Source organism: Schistocerca serialis, chromosome 1 (assembly GCF_023864345.2).
Source record: "Schistocerca serialis cubense isolate TAMUIC-IGC-003099 chromosome 1, iqSchSeri2.2, whole genome shotgun sequence".
Lineage (NCBI taxonomy): Eukaryota > Metazoa > Arthropoda > Insecta > Orthoptera > Acrididae > Schistocerca > Schistocerca serialis.
The window spans coordinates 180,222,309-180,243,449 of NC_064638.1; the positions used below are offsets into that span (position 1 = coordinate 180,222,309).

Here is a 21,141-nt window from a genome sequence, read left to right on the forward strand (position 1 = left end):
TGGTGCTCTTGTGATGAACACTGACACATACATTACTTTAGTGAGAGTAGGCATTGCCTGCAGGGGAAACAGCGACTGTTGAAATTAAGCCTTTTCAGGACAGCCATGAATTGCACTCGGCAGCTTTTACTGACAGATTTCAGTCTATAACATTACAAGACCATCACCAGTATCTCTGGAATTTCCATTGTGAATCATACAATAAAATGTGAAAATATGGAATCTCAAATTGGTATTAATGAACATATTCCATCCATAATACGATATCTTAAGTTTAAAGTACAGTGGGTGACTGGTTACATTGCTGGCACCAGAGGTTAAGTTGGACGTACAACAAAAGTAATGATACTGATAATGTCAATGTACATTGATGAGCCAAAATATTATGACCACTGCTCACTGCAAAGCTGGATGCCATCTGACATGGTAACAAAAGTATGTAAGTGGAGCAGACACCGATGGGATCACTGTAGTAAAGATATGGGGTATGAATTGGGAAATCCATTGAGATAAGTGACTTTGACAAAGGGAAGATTATTATTATGCAGAGCCAGTGAACAAGTATCTCAAATGGTGAACGTGGCTAAATATTCATATGCTACTGTCATGAGCATCTACTGAAAGAGGTAGGACAACAGTACCACTAGGTGCTAAATGGTTGGATGTCCATGACTCTTCACAGAATGTGGGGTTTGGAGGATTGTCTGCCCTGTAATGTAGGATAGATGGTGATCTGTGACACCTTTGATGAAAGGGCACAATGCTGATGCATGCACGAGTGTTTTGGGGCATACCGTTCATTGTACATTGTCATAAATGCAATGCCTCAGCGGACCATCCTTACACGTTAACCCAATGACATTGTCAATTGTGATAACAGTGGGCATGGGACCATCGGGATTCGACCCTCGAGCAATGGAAACATATCAGCTCTTTGGGTGAATCTCATTTTTTGCTATGCTATGTCGATAGTCATCTTCACAAATGCCATCATCTAGGTGAACAGTGGCTTGAAATGTGTATGCGCCACACATGCAGACTGGTGGGAGCAGTCTTATGCTATGGGAGACATTTTCCCACACTTGCATGGGACCTGATGTCTTCCCCAAGGCAATGTCATCTTTCAGTAGTATAATTGTCGATGTCTTGAAGCCAGAACCATGCTACAGTGGGTTGAGGAACATACTAGTGAGCCTACGTTGATGCTTGGCAACCAAATTCACCTGATGATAACCATATGGAACCCACCTGGGTCACTATCGGGCACAATCACCCACAGCAGCCCATAGTATATGCGAATTACATGACCTGTGCATAGAAATCTAATGGCACATGCCTCCACAAACCTACCAACAAACTTTTGGATCACTGAAATGCAGAATCAGTTATGTAAGTTGTTCCAAAGATGGACAAACAAGTTATTAAGCAGGTGGTTATAATGTTTTGGCTTGTCAGTGTAAGATTGCATATGAAACACTTTGTTATAAATTTCACTTTCTTAATTCCTGAGACTGTCATGATGATTTTGTACGAGGTTACGACTTTGCTTCCACCGTTTTTTCCCCAACATTTGAAATTTTAATGAAACAAATTGGTTACACATGTATCATTCAAAGTATTTTCCATTGCAGGCCACTACTTCCTGCCACCTAACGGGCAGTGTACGAATTCCGTGTCAAAAAAATTGTTCAACTTTTGAAATGAGCCATGAATCAATCCAATTTGTGACTTCATGAGACTGGAAGTGTTGGTCAGCCAGTCCATGTGCCATTGATGTAAACAGGTGGTAGTCAGAGGGAGCAGTGCCTGGAGAATACAGTGGGTGGGGTAGGACATCCCATTTTAACGTTTTCAATTATGTTTTGACCTCTTTTACAACGTGGAATTGAGCGTTGTCCTTGTGCAAAATCACTTTATTGTGTCTCTTGCTGTATTGTGGCCATTTGTCTTTTAATGCTCTGCTCAAACACATTACTTGCATTCAATAATGAGCACCTGTGATTGTTTCACTTGGTTTTAACACCTCATAGTACATGATGCTGAGCTGGTCCCCCCAAATGCAGAGCATGATCTTGGAGGCAGGAATACTCGGTTTGGCCATTGACATGGAAGCATGGCTGGGATATCCCGATGATTTTTTGCTTTCATGGTTATCTTAATGAACCCATTTTTCATCCCTTGTCACAAAGTGAAGCAGAAATCCCTTCTGTTTTTGCCTCTGAAGCAACTCCAGCTTCTCGGGCCAGAACGCAACATCATGCGGGATGCAAGCAGCAGTGTAGAGGGGGTGAGGAAGGGGAAGGGATAGTAGTGTATGGGTGGCAAGATAGGTGAACATTATTTGGTGGAGTATGCAGGGACTAGACTGCCAACAGTGCAGAATCACGAGGTTGGCGGGGCAGGTAGGTGTCGAAAAAATGAGCGAAAGAGAGAGGAGCGGGGAAAGATGGGCAGATGGATTGGCAGAGGGCTGCAGATAAACAGTATGGGAGATGAGAATGGGGAGGAGATGATAGGACAGAGGGGGTGGAAACTATTGGGTGGAGAGTGTGGAGATGGTATGTTACCAAAGGTTGAGGCTGGGAATGGAGAATGTGTTGTAAGGATAACTTCCATCTGCATGGCTCAGAAAAGCTGATGGTGGAGGAAAGGTTCCAGATAGCTTGTGTAGTGCAGCAGCCATTTAAATCAAGTGTTATGTTCAGCTGCATGCTGTGCCACAGGGTGGTCTACTTTGCTCTTGGCCACAGTTTTGCTGTAGCCGCTCAGCCTGATGGACACCTGGTTGGTAGTCATATCAACACAAAATGCTGTGCAATGATTGCAGCAGAGTTGGAGAATGATGTGGCTGCCTTCCCAGGTGGACTGGCCTCTGATGGGGTAGGATAAACCTGTGACAGGACTGGAATAGGAAGTGCTGTTTGGGTAGATTGGGCAGGTTTGGCACCTGGGGCTTCCAAAGGGATACGATCCTTGTAGCAAGGGATTAGGAGTGGCATAGGGATGGATTAGGATGTAGTTGAGGTTGGGTGGACGATGGAACACCAGGAGGACTGGTAAATATTTTGGTTAGGATGTCCCAGTACCGCCTCAGACTGGAACAACTGAACCACAGCCATCGCCAGGGCTTTGACTAGCCGTCATCAGGACTTGAAATGAGGGACATCCTACTGACATACTTCCCACCCCTACTCAAGTGTTGTTCATTCATACTCCCAACCTCCACAATGTCCTAGTCCATCCTTATGTCATCCCCAACGTCAACCCCATGCTACAAGGATCATATACCTGAGGAAGACGCAGGTGCAAAACCTGCCCAATACACCCACCCAGCACTTCCTGTTACTGTCCTGTCAAGGTTTATCCCACCCCCATCAGGGGCTGGGCTACCTGTGAAAGCAACCGTGTCATTTACCAGCATTGCTGCAATCATTTCACATATTTTTATGTTGGTATGACTACCATCCAGCTGTCCAACAGGATGAACAGCCACATGCAGGTGTGTGTGTGTGTGTGTGTGTGTGTGTGTGTGTGTGTGTGTGTGTGTGTGTGTGCACGCGGGAGGATTTGTGTAAAATTGTCATATTAAGAAAGTGCAAGTTAGGTTTCATGTTATCAACATTTTTGTAATCCAGGCAGATAAACATGGAGGAAATAATTGTTAGAGCTACCTCATTATGTTTGAGATCAGAATATGTTCAAGGATTCCACAAGAGATGAGTATCAGTGAGTCAGTGGCATTTCTTTTACTTTTACTGCATAAGCACAAATAGTTAATTGTACTTAAACAGTGATTGTTAGGCAGTTTCTGTCATTTAATTCACATTCCTAATGTATACCATGTGGCTTGGTGACCCTGTGCATAAGTATCATATTAAAAATACAAAAGTATCTTAACTTTATTTGTAGCTTATTGCTTCTTTCACCTCTGCTAGCAATTTATTAATGAAAAAAGCCATGCTGGACCATGAAACATGATGAATGAATAATAGAAGAGAAATAATAATTTATAAATCTCTCTCTCTCTCTCTCTCTCTCTCTCTCTCTCTCTCTCTCTCTCTCTCTCTCTCTCTCTCTGTCTCTCTGATGTACCTTAGTTTTACTTTTACTTAGAAAATATGAGAGAAATTTAAGTCAAACAATAATGTGTTGTTCAGGTCAGTTTACCAGCCGGATGACGTCGAGGCCCGATCTGCCATGCACTTGGCATCAGTAATGGCAGGCGTTGGCTTCGGTAATGCTGGGGTGCACCTTTGCCATGGTCTGTCGTATGCAATATCTGGGAATGTGAAAGATTACAAACCTGAAGGCTACAGGTATGTGATGTACTTACCACTGTAAGAGATAATTAAAGGACAATTTGTAAGCCATTGTGGGATTTGTTGATCTACAAACGATTACTGAAGTAATCTAGCAGTACTGCAACATTGAAAAGAAAGCTATTGAAAATGCAAAATATGGTGCGTGAGAAACTGTTTTTGTATTCTATCTTCCTCATGAGCAGGAGACAAATATGAAATTACATTAACACATAGAGTACAGCAGCAGCATATGAGCAGTCACAGTACTATTATTTTAAGTTGGTTTGGACAATGCCCTATTTGTATGTGGTATTTTGCAATCATTTTTCCTGGAACCATATTAAATTCCTTTCTCTCCTCAATGGCATATATGGCAAAATTATCTCTATGAACAAATAAAAGGAAATGAATTCCTACCATCCCTGGACATTATCATGTAAAGGATGATTAGTGTTTCCAGTGATCAAGTACTGATATGTTTAAAGGAATCTTTAAAAATACAGAAGAATAAAATGTTATGTGAAAGAAAGATAGTGAGTTCTCAAAATAAACAGGCTTTCACATTCCTGCCCCTATTGCCCTATAGCTCTTCTCCTCAAATGTTGCTTTTTCTTATTTTTATATGCAGCATTTCTATCAGCTGAGAGTAAGGACTAGGTAATTATTGGTCATCCCATATTTCTTGTTGTGAATGTCTGTGGGACAGTACTAGTTACAATGCAATATGCTGCAAATAACCAGGTCTGTGGTGCAAGTATAATATCACATCATAATATCCTAAATGTAATGTGCAGGCAACCTAACATCAAAATTAATTACCATCGATTGCATTTGTAGAATTGATTTCCATTTATGGTTGAGTTACTTCAGAATGTTACACAAAAGAGACTGTTGTTGTTGTTGTTGTTGTTGTCTTCAGTCCTGAGACTGGTTTGATGCAGCTCTCCATGCTACTCTATCCTGTGCAAGCTTCTTCATCTCCCAGTACCTACTGCAACCTACATCCTTCTGAATCTGCTTAGTGTATTCATCTCTTGGTCTCCCTCTACGATTTTTACCCTCCACGCTGCCCTCCAATTCTAAATTGGTGATCCCTTGATGCCTCAGGACATGTCCTACCAACCGATCCCTTCTTCTAGTCAAGTTGTGCCACAAACTTCTCTTCTCCCCAATCCTATTCAATACCTCCTCATTAGTTATGTGATCTACCCATCTAATCTTCAGCATTCTTCTGTAGCACCACATTTTGAAAGCTTCTATTCTCTTCTTGTCCAAACTATTTATTGTCCATGTTTCACTTCCATACATGGCTACACTCCATACAAATACTTTCAAAAACGACTTCCTGACACTTAAATCAATACTCGATGTTAACAAATTTCTCTTCTTCAGAAACGCTTTCCTTGCCATTGCCAGTCTACATTTTATAACCTCTCTACTTCGACCATCATCAGTTATTTTGCTCCCCAAATAGCAAAACTCCTTTACTAATTTAAGTGTCTCATTTCCTAATCTAATTGCCTCAGCACCACCCGACTTAATTCGACTACATTCCATTATCCTCATTTTGCTTTTGTTGATGTTCATCTTATACCCTCCTTTCAAGACACTGTCCATTCCATTCGACTGTTCTTCCAAGTCCTTTGCTGTCTCTGACAGAATTACAATGTCATCGGCGAACCTCAAAGTTTTTATTTCTTCTCCCTGGATTTTAATACCTACTCCAAATTTTTCTTTTGTTTCCTTTACTGCTTGCTCAATATACAGATTGAATAACATTGGGGAGAGGCTACAACCCTGTCTCACTCCCTTCCCAACCATTGCTTCCCTTTCATGCCCCTCAACTCTTATAACTGCCATCTGGTTTCTGTACAAATTGTAAATAACCTTTCGCTCCCTCTATTTTACCCCTGCCACCTTTAGAATGTGAAAGAGAGTATTCCAGTCAACATTGTCAAAAGCTTTCTCTAAGTCTACAAATGCTAGAAATGTAGGTTTGCCTTTCCTTTATCTTTCTTCTAAGATAAGTTGTAAGGTCAGTGTTGCCTCACGTGTTCCACCATTTCTACGGAATCCAAACTGATCTTCCCCAAGGTCGGCTTATACCAGTTTTTCCATTCGTCTGTAAAGAATTTGCATTAGTATTTTGCAGCCGTGACTTATTAAACTGATAATTCGGTAATTTTCACATCTGTCAATACCTGCTTTCTTTGGGATTGGAATTATTATATTCTTCTTGAAGTCTGAGGGTATTTCGCCTGTCTCGTACATCTTGCTCACCAGATGGTAGAGTTTTGTCAGGACTGGCTCTCCCAAGGCCGTCAGTAGTTCTAATGGAATGTTGTCTACTCCCGGGACCTTGTTTCGACTCAGGTCTTTCAGTGCTCTGTCAAACTCTTCACGCAGTATCGTATCTCCCATTTCATCTTCATCTACATCCTCTTCCATTTCCATAATATTGTCCTCAAGTACATCGCCCTTGTATAGATCCTCTATATACTCCTTCCATCTTTCTGCTTTCCCCTCTTTGCTTAGAACTGGGTTTCCATCTGAGCTCTTGATATTCATACAAGTGGCTCTCTTTTCTCCAAAGGTCTCTTTAATTTTCCTGTAGGCAGTATCTATCTTACCCCTAGTGAGATAAGCCTCTACATCCTTACATTTGTCCTCTAGCCATGCGTGCTTAGCCATTTTGCACTTCCTGTCGATCTCATTTTTAAGACGTTTGTATTCCTTTTTGCCTGCTTCATTTACTGCATTTTTATATTTTCTCCTTTCATCAATTAAATGCATTATCTATTTTGTTACCCAAGGATTTCTAATAGCCCTCGTCTTTTTAACTGCTTGATCCTCTGCTGCCTTCACTACTTCATCCCTTAGAGCTACCCATTCGTCTTGTACTGTATTTCTTTCCCCCATTCCTGTCAATTGTTCCCTTATGCTGTCCCTGAAACTCTCTACAACCTCTGGTTTAGTCAGTTTATCCAGGTCCCATCTCCTTAAATTCCCACCTTTTTGCAATTTCTTCAGTTTTAATCTACAGTTCATAACCAATAGATTGTGGTCGGAGTCCACATCTGCCCCTGGAAATGTCCTACAATTTAAAACCTGGTTCCTAAATCTCTGTCTTACCATTATATAATCTATCTGATACCTTTTAGTATCTCCAGGATTCTTCCATGTATACAACCTTCTTTTATGATTCTTGAACCAAGTGTTAGCTATGATTAAGTTATGCTCTGTGCAAAATTCTAACAGACGGCTTCCTCTTTCATTTCTTACCCCCAATCCATATTCACCTACTATGTTTCCTTCTCTCCCTTTTCCTACTGTCGAATTCCAGTCACCCATGACTATTAAATTTTCATCTCCCTTCAATACCTGAATAATTTCTTTTATCTCTTCATACATTTGCTCAATTTCTTCGTCATCTGCAGAGCTAGTTGGCATATAAACTTGTACTACTGTAGTAGGCATGGGCTTCGTATATATCTTGGCCACTATAATACGTTCACTATGCAGTTTGTAGTAGCTTACCCGCACTCCTATTTTTTTATTCATTATTAAACCTACTCCTGCATTACCCCTATTTGATTTTGTATTTATAACCCTGTATTCACCTGACCAGAAGTCTTGTTCCTCCTGCCACCGAACTTCACTAATTCCCACTATATCTAACTTTAACCTATCCATTTCCCTTTTTAAATTTTCTAATCTACCTGCCCGATTAAGGGATCTTACATTCCACGCTACGATCCGTAGAATGCCAGTTTTCTTTCTCCTGATAACAACATCCTCTTGAGTAGTCCCCGCCCGGAGATCCGAATGGGGGACTATTTTACCTCCGGAATATTTTACCCAAGAGACTACTGGATAAAAAGAATTCACATTGATTATTTTACTGACTTGTTTTCAGAACTGAAAGTTACCTTCCTTATGACATATTTCTGAAACACTGTAATTTTACTACATACAGATTATTTTTAAAGACTGGATTTTATTCATTATGCCCAACCAAAAATTAAACTTTTGTGTCATTTCAATTTTCCTTATTATCTAAGGTATCAGGGGAACGAACTAAAGTGTTTGTGTTACACAGCTGAATTTGGTGTCATATTATCTAGAAATTCAGTTTTTTTGGATGTTAGGGTTATGTTATCAATTCCCTGCAATATTTCTCTGTCAGTTACCTGAATACATAGTAAACAAAGCTGCAGGTAACACACCAATTAGGTGTAACTAATGATTGAGTATTCATAAATGTATTGTAGAGTTTGACTAAAATCCATAAACAAAAACAGCTTAGTTACTTAAAAAATAGTATTCTAAAGTTTTTGTTTGCATTGGGTAGGCCATAATAATATCACTCCTAAAAACAGCTATTACTTTTCTCTTGTTCTACATTCAGAGGATCTGTAGCAGAGAACCATGAGCTCTTCTCACTTAAGAATGTTGTTTCCCTATCAGTATTCTGCGAACAGTTTAAAGTAGTCTTCTTTTTTATTACTCATTTGTACTTTAGTTATACACTTTGTCACCAGTCTCAGTGAAGTGCACTTTTCCATAAAGAGTATTATCATTCACAGTGAACAGTTTGCAAATAAGCTTAAGTGCAGTTTTGTACATTAAAATACACTACTGATCATCAAAGTTGCAACACCATGAAGCATAGTATGTAACGAAATATTACTTCTTGAGCAACAATATACGAATAAATTTGTAAGTGATGTGAGGGTATTCAGAGTGTGAAAATTAGTACATACAGTTGCCAGCTATTGCAGCTACAATGGCTCTAACAAGGCAGGGCTTGGACATAAGGAGTTTGGATAACAAATACTCATATGCCATTTCATACTGCTTCATCTCTGTACTTGAGTTCATCAATCATAGTGACCGACAAATTGCAGAATGCCAGTTTCTCAGCAATATATGAGCAGATGTTTTTAAAGGGTGAGGAATCTGAAGAATGTGCTGGGCTGGGCAACAATTGAAAAGTCTGCACCAGCACTTTGAAGGCAACATGCTCCCATCTGTTATTTAGTTGGAAGAAAATGTCACAGAGTCCTTGGAGATAGGGCAGTCACTGGCCTAAGCACATTGGAAATGTAACGCCTAGTGTCCAAATTACTAGTTACGTGTACTACAGGAGATAGCGTAGTGCACTCAACGGTGCTCCATACCATCTCACCACATCTCTGTATGAATGTGACAAATGCTTTCAGGCAACATCCATTCTCTTCAGAACCTTCACACATGAACATGCCTATTGTGATGATGATCACAAAAGCAGGACTCATCTGAAAAGGTGATGTAGTGGTGCTCCTGTGACCAGTGTGGATGTTGGGAGCACCAATGTTGACACACCTCCCTCTGTTGCCACTTCAGACACCCACAACAGTGGTTATCATGTTCACAGCACATGACACTCTAGATATAGACACAGATTGTTTGGACACTTCCATTGCTGCAAACAAGCTCATTTTCTGACTCAAGCTCCATGACAGGGCCATTCCATCTTCCATGGCTTAGCAAACAATATGTCAATCCTCTCGGGCACAAGTCATGTGGCATCATTAAAATCCTGCATGGTGTTGAATATGGCGTTCCTGAATCCATTGGTTCAATATTCATGACAGTTGTGGGATATGGACCACGCAAGCAGAAAAATCGCAGAACGATTAATAGCAGTCCCTGTAGGTCACAATCTTGCTGCTATAGAATTAAGACATGTACTGGAAGAAAATCGTCATTTTTGCATGAGGGATAACACAATCGTCTCACAAACGAACAACATTCAAACACAATTTGTGAATGAGAAACCTGCTGAGTGATCTTTCTTTATATACGGAATATAGATGATATAACTCCTTCCTATTTTGTGCAGATGTGTTAAAATGCTAATCATCTGAATGTGCAAAAATGTCAAACACCACATGCCAGTTTGACCTTGTTGCATGTTGCCACCATGGTTTTGCATTTTCAATAGGCATGGCACTAGTGTACTATATTTTAATGGTCTTTATTGTCAGAAAGATTATTTTGTCATGTCAAAAAAAAAAAAAAATAAATAAATAAATAAATCTACTTTACCATCCGTACTATTTATCCACTGCCTAAAACTGAGTGAATGGATAATTATTTCCTCTTTTCTCATTTGTACTATTCTTGAGTCGCAGAATTTTCAACTGTGTTTCTTAAGCAATAATCTGTATTTTAATTTGGCTGGCTATCCTGATCTGAAATAATTCAATAGTAGTGTAAGAATTGTTTTTAAATTTTTGTTGATAGTAAAATTTATTTATACTTTCATCTGTCACTGATTTTAGCAAGGATCATCCCATCATTCCACATGGCTTGTCTGTTGTAATGAGTGCACCAGCAGTCTTCAACTTTACAGGACCAGCGTGTCCTGACAGACATATTGAAGCAGCGGGTATCCTAGGAGCTGATGTAAGAAATGCTAAGAGGGCAGATGGAGGTATGTGTGTTGTTTCTTTACTGGTTTGATTTAATTTCTCATTGGCCATGAGGATATCTGTAGTGGAGGTCTGACTTAGTCTTTGGAGGAGATTTTATTGGGTTATGCCGAGAAATTCTACGCTGCTGTATAAGACCATATCCGTTTAAAGGATTTAGAAGTTTTACACTTCTGACGGAAAGTATACTGTCACTTAACACAGAAAAAGTGTATTTTCACCTGGGAGAAAATGTATTTTTAACTGAGAGATCCAGGAAAAATCCGGGAATTTTTTTTCGTTGTCCACATATACACCCTGACTTTTACATACGTGGGCACTGCATGAAGTCCAGTGTACAAATTGCTAGCCTAAGAAATGCTAAGTGTCGGTAATGTTGGCATTATCTTCATCTAGTATGTTGTAATATAACACAAATGCACAATGATGCAGATCACTTCTGAAGATCTCCCCTCCCCTCCCCCCACCCCACCCTGCCCTCCCCAGGGGGCCCTGAGCTATTGCAGTCTCCTTCCCCTCCTTCCCTTTCCAGGCTGCATTACCATCCCTTACCTCTCCTTCCCTATCCTTGCTCCTTTGTCCCTGCCCCCTCCTTCCCTCATAGTGGACTTCATGTCGACCTGGCTATCCTCCTGGCTTTGTTTTGGCCTGTGCTATTGTTTAGGGTACTGTTTCCATCTCCTTTTGGCGTTTTTGGTCTCCTTGGGGTTTGCCCTCAATTTCCAAAATTTTCTGTTCAGTGTGCGCCATTTGGGGATCAACTCCGTACCTTGCTTCCATGGCGCAGATTCCTCTCCCCCTCCCCTCCCCTTTCCCTTTGCACCCTGGCCCCCCTCCTGCTAGGTCACCAGTACTGTAGCCAATTGGTGTGGTGGAGCTGTTGAGTACCCATTTGGCTGAGCCCCCTGAAACCACAGGGATCACACTGCTACTACTTGAGCTGTTAAAGCCTCATGTATGCCCAGGAGTCAATACTCGTCACTTTGTGGTGCCAGAACTCCCAGCATGCCTTGCGCATGAAGTGACAAAAGCTTCATCATCTTGGCCACTCTGTGGCCATCTCTCAGAGTGGTAGCAGATGTCACACTCCTTTGGCCTCCCCTCCCTGGCCACCCACTGGGAGGAGGGTGAAGCTCACAGGTGTGGGTTGAGACCTTTCCCTCAGTACCTGGTTAGTACCAGGATGGATGGTGGAAGTTTTGCCGCATCCAAGCCTTTATTTTTTCGTGGAGACGGCTGAAGATAAGATTGGCGAGGTGGAATCAATGAGTAAAATGTGGTCCACCCATATCTTCTGCTGCCCAATCTGATGCCTTGCATGCTTTGGACCATCTTGGTGTCATCCCTGTCTGTATCACACACCCCAAATCTTTGAAGTCAGTACAGGGCATTATTTTTCACCAAGATCTTCCTCCGCAAACTGACGAAAAGCTCCATGCTAACCTCGAGCGGCGAGGGGTTCGTTTTATCCGCAGTGTGCAGCAAGGCCCTCCAAACAATCGCACCGCTACGGGCACCTTTATCCTGGCCTTCAAGGGGGATGTCCTCCCAGATAAGGTCTAGGTAATGGTGTATCAGTGTGATGCAAAACCTTATATACCACCACTGATGAGATGCTTTAAATGCTTACAGTTTGGACACATGTCTTATCCCTGCACCACTGATCCCCTCTGCGGTCACTGGGCACCCCCCCCCCCCCCCCATGAGGCATGAGGGGAGTGCCTGTGCTCCACTGCCAGTGTGTGTAACTGTCATGGTCAGAATTCTCCATGCTTGCCCGGTGTTTGTGAAAAAGACCGATTCAAGAGTACAAAAACTTAGATCGGCTCACCTACACTGAGGCTCATCAAAAGTATGACCAGCTCCATCCTGTGTCTGTGACTTCTACTTTTGCTTCAGTTATGTCCATTCCCCTCCTACCCCCTCCTCTTCCCAGCCCCACCCATTCACCCCATGCCTTCAGCCTCCTCCTCCTCCCTCTCCCACTCCCACTCCCCCTCCCCCTCCCCCTCCCCCTCCCCCTCCCTGTCAGTACCCATACCCACCCCTTCGGGTGCTGCTCCCCCTCCCCCACTGGAGAAATGCTCCCCTCCTTTGGCAGCCACCAGTACTGGAGCTCCTCCTGGGACTCCTCTTCCCGGCATCCCTCTGAAAGGCGATCTGCTGCTCCACATCAGCAGTGCAATCTGCAGCCGGTGGGTGCCAAGATTGCCCAGTGTAATTCCGTGCCCGCCCTCACTGAAGTCTGCTCTTCTCTTCCTTCCCAAGAGAAGAAGCAGAAATGCAAGAACAAGGCCCCTCTGGTACCCCCTGAGGTGCAGCCTTCCCCTCCTCCAGTCAATGAACCAACAGAGTCTGACCCATCCTTATCGGTGACGGACGGCGACTCGGCAGTGTGACCAACTCCGGCTCATTCGCTTCCCATTTGGACTCTGGCTTGAGAATCCTTCATGAAATTGTAATGGCTATTCGCGTCACTTAGAGTTGCAGCCCCCTCTTTTCTTATACTCTGCCACTTGTACTGCGCTCCAGGAGACCCATTTTGTCAATTCTTACTCACCCACCCATCGTGGGTTCCACACCTTCTGTCGGAACCGCATTGGTCCCTTGCGGGCTTCTGGTTGTGTTTGCACCTTGGTCCGCAAGGACATAGGAAGTGGGTTCCCCTCCATACTACTCTGGACGCCATGGCTGTCAGGGTTCATGTGACGACTCCAATCACAATTTGCTATCTCTACCTCCCACCTGACAGCTGCCCATATCCCTTTGCCCTCATCACCCTTTTTCAACAACCCCATTCTCCCTTCCTGCTACTAGGGGACTTTAATGCCAACAACCCTCTTTGGGGTAGTCATACGACTACTGCCCTAGGCAGGACAGTTGAAGCTGTTCTGGTAGGGCTCGACCTCTGTTTACTAAACACAGGCAGTCCCACACACTTTAGTGTGGTGCACGGCACTTTCTCTACCATTGACCTTTGCATCTGCAGTCCCGGCTTTCTGCCCTCAGTGGAGTGTCCACGATAACTTGTGTGACAGCGACCATTACCCGATTCAAATGATAATTAAATCAACACCCCCAGCTGCAAGCAAAAGTTGATATACATCATTGGGGACATGTTTAAAATGTGTGCCCCAACTGTTACTCGAACCCAGAATCTCCTGCTTACATGGCAGATGCTCTGTCCAACTGAGCCACCGAGGACACAGAGGATAGTGCACCTGCAGGGACTTATCCGTTTCACGTTCCCTGTGAGCCCCATATTCCCACCATGTCCACACCACTACATTCATAGTGTGCCTAATGTATATTAACGCCTGTTTGCAGCTGGGGTGTCGATTTAATTATCATTTCATTCTAGAGAATCTGCATGGTCTTCGATGGTATTTGTTCTTTTGGGAACAAATACTACCTTCATATATCATTAACCGATTGTTTTGATCTTCCTTCGGTGTCTCTCACTCAGTCACCCTCCCAGGTGGGCCATATCTAAGGCTGATTGGGGTGCCTTCTCCTCTGCTCCCATCCCCCCCTGTATTGCCACATGACATTGTTGATAAATCTACACAGACTTTGACTGCCATCCTTTCAGCAGCTGTTTCAGCAATCCCTTCTTCCTCAGGTTCTCCCCCCCCCCCCCCCCCCCCCCCCCCACTCTGGAAATTGCCATCATGCTCTTCAACACTTCAAGCAGAAACTTTCTACTGCTCTTCTTCTGGTCTTTAAACGATTCCACGCCTGGGCCCGCTACGCAATCAGACTTCAGAAACGGATTTGCTGGGAATGATATGTAGCTGCCATAGGACCACACACCCCCTCTTCACAAGTCTGGGTGAAACTCAGGCAAACTTTTGGCCACTGTCCTCCCACTGGGGTTGCAGGAATTTCTGTCCATCGTGTTGTCCTTACCAATCTGGACTTTGTAGCAGAAAATTTCACTCAACACTTTGCTCAAGCTTCGGCATTGGCTCAGTATCCGCCCATGTTCCTTCTCCTGAAAGAGCGCTCAGAATGACTGCCTTTGTCTTTCGTTTCTCTCTGCTTGGAGCCAAATAATGCCCCATTCAGTGAGTGGGGATGTGCCAGTGCCTTTGCCCTTTGTCCCGACATGGCTCCTGGACTGATAACCAAATGCTCCAACACTTATTGGTGGCTGGCCACCATTGTATACTGACCCTCTTCAGCAGTCTTTGGAGTGAGGGAGTCTTTCTTACCCAGTGGCAGGAAAGCATTATTGTTCTGATGTTGAAGCCAGGGAAGCCACCTCTTCAGTTGGGTAGCTACCATCCAATTAACCTTACCAACACCCTCTGCAAGCTCCTTGAATGCATGGTGAGTTGGCGGCTCTTTTGGATCCTTGAATCCCGTGACCTTTTGTCATCGACTCAAAGTGGTTTTCGCTGTGGCCACTCTGCGGTGGATAACTTGGTCCACCTGGAGTCTGCTATCTGGCTGGCTTTTGCCCATCGGCAACATCTCCTTGCAGTCTTCTTTGATCTGCATAAAGCCTATGACACCATGTGGCGTCACCGTATCCTCACCACCCTTCACAAATGGGGGCTTAGGGCACTCTGCCTGTTTTTATCCATGACTTCCTTTCTTGTCACTCTTTTCGGGTCCAAGTTGGCTCCTCCTTGAGCACTCCCCATCAGCAAGAAAAAGGGATTCCACAGGATTCCGTGGTGAGCGTCCCTCTCTTTCTCGTAGCCATTAATGGTCTGGTGACAGCTGTTGGACCGACAGTATCCCCCTCTTTGTATGCTGACAATTTTTGTACCTACGTCGCTTCCTCTGTAATGAGCGCTGCAGAATGCTGTCTACAGGGGTCAATCTGCCAGGTGCACTCATGGGCTCTCTCCCATGGCTTTCAATTTTCAGCGGCCAAGGCGTGTGTCATGTATTTCTGCCATTGCCATACTGTCCATCCCCTTCTGGAACTGTTCCTTGATGGCCAGCCCATGGAGGTGGTGGACACCCATCACTTCTTGGGTCTGATCTTCAATGCCTGGTTGACATGCCTCACTCATCTTCACCAGCTGAAGAGGATGTGCTGGTCCCATCTCAGTGTTCTTCGGTGTCTGTGCAATACCACCTGGGGTGCAGACTGCTCTGTTATCCTGTGATTGTATCAAGCGTTGGTCCAGTTCCTTTTAGACCATGGAAGTCTTGTCCATGGTTCTGCGTTGCCTTTGACATTGCAGATACTAGACCCCATCCACCACTGTGGGGTCCGACTTGTGACTTGTGCCTTCCGGACTATCCCCGTACTTAGCCCTCTTGCAGAGGCGGGGATTCCACCACTGCGAGTTTTGCGCCAACAACAGCTGATATCTTATGCGCTCCGCATTTGCTGCACCACAAAGCACCCTAATTATAGTCTCCTTTATCCAGACACGGAGATCACCCTGCCACAGCAGCGGCCACGATGTGGCCTTACCATGGCTGTCCGCATTCAGTCGCGCTTTTCTGAGCTCCAGCAATTCCCTTTACCACCTCTTTTCTCCACCCACACAAGTACCCTTCCGTGGTGCATCTCTCGGCCGCAGCTCTGTCTTGATCTCTCACTCGCTTCAAAGGTGTCTGTCCCTCCGATGGCACTTTACCACCAGTTCTACTGTCTCCTCAGTTCTTTTCCAGGTTCAGAAGTGATCTATACTTGGTTGCTGGCCGTACTGATTTTGCTTACACCTGTGCGCGATGCACAGAACTTCATTCCTTGCCGGATGGCTGTAGTGTTTTTACTGCAGAATTAGTAGCCATCTTGTGTGCACTGGACTATATCCGCTCCTGCTCGGGACTATCCTTTATCTGTAGTGATTCATTGAGCGATTTGCATGCTATCAACCAGTGCTTCCCTCGCCACCCGTTGGTCATCGCTATCTAGGACTCCCTTTCTCTCTTCGCTCAACGTGGGTGCTCGGTGGTTTTCATTTGGACCCCAGGCCATGTTGGATTTCCTGGTAATGAAATTGCCAATCAACTGGCTAAATTAGCTACTACCAGGCCATCTCTTCCTATTGGCATTCCGGAAATAGACCTTCGCTCGGCATAACATCGTCAGGTTTTGGGCCTTTTGGATGCAGAATGGCACACTCTTTCTTCGCCAAACAAGCTCAGGGTGATTAAGGATTCTACAACTCAATGGCAGTCCTCCTTACAGGCCTTGTGTAAGGCCTCTGTCATCCTATGCTGGTTCTGCATCTACCATACTTGGCTGACTCACGGTTATCTCCTTCGTCGTGAGAACCCCCCCTCTCTGTCATTGTGGATTGATGTTGACTGTGGCTCACTTCTTATTGGACTGCCCAACTTAGCCACCCTGCGATGGACTTTTAGCTTTCCAGACTCACTACCCCAGGTGTTGGCTGACAATGCCTCAGCGGTGGATCTCGTTTTACGTTTTATTCATGATGGGGGTTTTTATCACTTTGTTTAAGGGAAGGACCTTCCACCTTATCAGTGCGTGGAGGGGATGGCAGGCCCTTTTGCTGCCCCCCCCCCCCCCTCCCTGTCCCCATGGCTCCAACTGGATTGGCTTCAACTGGGCTTGGTGGTTCACCCTGGCCCTCTACCTTCCCACTCCCTTCCTTATGGGGTCTGTTATGACTTGAGTGTCTCTTTTGTCTCCTGTGCTTCTTCCTTCATGCCCCTGTCAGCCACTTTCTTTCTCTCACCTCTTCTTCCTCCCTTTTCCTTTCTTTCCTGTCCATAGTTTATCATTTTATGGACATTGTAGTTCCCTCTTCTAATGTAGGATTTTATCGGTTTTAATTAATCCTAGGTTGGAGGGACTGATGATCGTGTAGTTTGGTCCCTTCTCCAACCAACCAACCATCTTTTGGAGATGCTGTGATTGTCTCTACTGCTACACTGTATTAGAAATAGAGCACCTTTTCTAGAAACTTAGAGCTGATTTGTCAGTGGTGCAAGATAAGTTAGCAATTCTGTGTGTTACTGTAGTTATGTGAGATTTAGAGAAGAGGGAAGACTTCAGAAATGGGAATGACCCAAAATACACTTTACTGAAGAGAAGCAATTACCAGAACCAAATGTTGTGCACTACATTAAGAATTAACTTTAGTCTATCTCCTGAATACTGCACCAGTTCTTCCTGACATGTATTCACAAAGTTCTTGGTAGGTTTCCCGAGGTATATGGCACCAAATGCCTATGCACAGATTTCACTATTCCTACAAATTATGGGCTGATGGTTTGTGTTTCTGGAGTTGGCACTCAGTGTCTTCCCAGATGTGTTAGGTTAGGTTCAGATGAAGCAGATTTGGTGGCCATGACATCAGCGCAAGTTTGCTGTCCTGTTAATCAAACCATGGTAGCAATATATGGACCTAGTAACATGAACAGTTATGCTGCTGGAAGATGCCATCACTGTCGGGGAAGACTTTAAGCTTAAAGGGATACAGGCGGTCCACAGTTACATCACTAGTTCAGAGCTGTCGCATTGCCTTAGATCACTACCACATGTACCATGGAAGTCTAGGTGAATATCCCCCATAGCAGCCTGCACTTGTGGCACGGTGCATTTTGAGCAGTTATTTGTCTGGATGACAGCATATCAGTACACGATCATTGATATGGTGTAACGAGAAATGTGATTCGTCGAACCAGATGACTTGTTTCCGTTGATCTGCGGTCCAATCTCAATGATTCTGTGCTGACTGCAATCGTAAACATCAATGTTGTTGGGTCAACATAGGAACACATAGGGGGTCTTCTGCTGCGTAGCTCAGTATTAACACTGTGCTGCATGATGTGCTTCAAACCACTTGTGCCCGCAGCAAAGCTATACCCTATCAGATCTGCCACATATTGCCGCCTATCTTGCCTTCAGAGCAGGCAAGCCTCCAACCTCCACATTTTAAAATAAGATGTGGACATCCAACACCTTGTCACCTACTCAAGATTTTACTGTCCTTCAACCACTTTCTGTAGATGGTCATGACAGTAGCATGTGAACTGCTGACAAGCTTCACCATTTCTTAGATGCTTGTTCTCATGTGCCAGGCCATAATAACAAGCCTTTTATCAAAGTTGCTTATTTCAATTAGTTTCCCAGTTCATAGCCTGTATCATTGGTGGAGTGATTCCCATTTCTCTCTCCTCTGCTTATATAATTTATGTACTGTTACATGCCTGCAATGTCACCAGGCAATATTTAGCCTTGCAATTTACAATAGTTACGACATATTGGCTCATCAGTGTATTATCTCTTATATGTGTAGAAATGAATGTAATAAAAATAGCAGGAAAGAGAAGTTACTTCCTCTGTGTTACTTAACAGCCGCTGCTTCATTACTGTTACTTTAACATGAATAACAGATAATATGCACACACTCTGTAATTATAAAACTTATGTTTTTGTTGAACATTGAAGACTAATGGTAACTGCATGACTAGTAGTAATCCATAAAAATGAATACTTGTACAGGGAGTGACTGTTAAGGTGTGTGATTAATTTTCTTTTAATTTGCATAGTGTCAGTTCTTTGCATTATGTGACCAGCTTGTTAAAGACATTTGTACTTGAATGGATAATCCCCTAGAGAAGAAGGCAAATTCTACTTGAATGTTGTTTTCCTGTGAATACCTATAATGTAGTTGTCAGAGCAACATTGATTTACAATCCTTACAGCACATCTCTGATTTACTTGTATGTTTGCTGCTGGTCAACTTGTTAATGACTGCTATTGAAAAAGTGTTGTGTGCATGATCCTCCTAACACATAAACGTCATTTGCTGTGAATCACACTGATTAATAATTTGTTTGTATTAAAATTAATCTCTTGTTATTGAGCCTAAAGTTTTTTCTCTCTGCCACTTCCTTTTACATCCTTCCTCCTTCTTTGCATTTCACTCCTCTTTTTCCTTTGAGTCTTATTTTTATCATTTTTCCCTTCACTACTTTATCTTCACTTCATTTAAGGTTATGATCTAAAGGAAGCATCATTTGACTAGTAATCAATATGTCCTTGGTCTTGGGTTTGAATCCAGCCACTGCTTAAATTATAAATAAAAATCAGCAATGATGTCCAAAGACTTTTGATAAAAGGAATCACCCTAGTTCTGCCAAGAGCCTTGTCAAGCAGGGTGGAGGAGCAGGCAAAGGAATACCTTCTTGCTAATTGGGTGGGAAACTGATCCTAACAGGTGGAAGAATCAACCAATATCAATGGCTCAATGATGCGGAAGGGAACTGAAACCACTACATTAAAGTCACATTATGTGTGTTCACAATACATGATGATCTCCCCATTGACAAGAGATTGCAGATTAGTTCTCCATTTGGATTTCTGATAGAGGAATGTCAAGTGGGAGTTGACTGTGAGAAAAAGATTGAATGACAAATGTAAGAGTAACCTTCTACGAGTCGGAGCATGGAGACTGTCAGAATTTCGAATGTGATAGGAAAGCTAGAAAATCTGAAAAGGGAAGTCCAAAGGTGCAATCTAGACACAATAGGGGCCCGTGATGTGAAATCGAAGGAAGATGGTAATTTCTGGTCTGACAAATGTAGGGTAATACGAACAGCAGAGGTAAATGTGATAGAGTAGGATAGGATATGATACACCATGAATAGGAAAGTCTGGCAGAGAGCGGGCTACTATGAACAGTTCAGTGATAGTATTATTCTCATCAGAATCAACAGAAAACCAGTCAGAACAATAGTAGTTCAGATGTACATGCCAACATACAAAGCAGAAGGTAAACTGTATGAGGAGTTTGAAGGGTAATACATTATGTAAAAGAAGAAGAAAATCTAATGATCATCATGGGTTGAAATGCTGTAGTGGGAAAGGGGGGGGGGGATAGAAGAAGGTGACATACAGGAGAATATGTTCTTGGTAGTAGCAATGTGAAAGCAATGTGAAAGGAGGAAGACTGAGTTCTGCCATAAATTTCAGCTGGTAATAGCAAATACTGTTTAAAAATCACAAGAGGAAGTAGCATATTTGGAGACAAAGGAAGATTCCAACAGGATTAAGACATGGTAAGACAGAGATCCTGAAAACAGATATTGGGTGGCAAGGCATTTCCAGCAGCTGATATGAATTCAGATAACAGTTTAGTAATAATGAAGAATAGGCTGAACTTAAAAAGATCTGCTCAAAAGAATAAGTATGGAAGAACTCGGATGCTGAGAAATGGTGATGTACGTTTGAAAATCTCTAGGGCTGTAGATATTTTGATGATGAATAGCACAGTAGGCAATTTAGTTGAAGAGGAGCAGACATCTTTAAAAAGAGCAGTCACTGAAGTTAGACAGACAAATGTAGGTACAAAGAAGGTAACTAAGAAGAAATCTTGGGCAACAGAAGAAATATTTAAATTTATCAATGAAAGAACGAA

The 21,141-nt window shown here is 43.2% G+C and overlaps 1 protein-coding gene across 1 annotated transcript in view; it reads left to right on the forward strand.

Moving 5' to 3' along the window:
* The window catches only part of LOC126465225 (hydroxyacid-oxoacid transhydrogenase, mitochondrial), a 74,613-nt gene that overhangs the window by 43,542 nt on the left and 9,930 nt on the right, over positions 1-21,141 (forward strand). The window contains exons 7-8 of the mRNA XM_050096290.1: positions 4,158-4,316; positions 10,628-10,779. Of these exons, the coding sequence (XP_049952247.1) occupies positions 4,158-4,316; positions 10,628-10,779 (311 nt within the window). The remainder of the gene's footprint in view (positions 1-4,157; positions 4,317-10,627; positions 10,780-21,141) is intronic.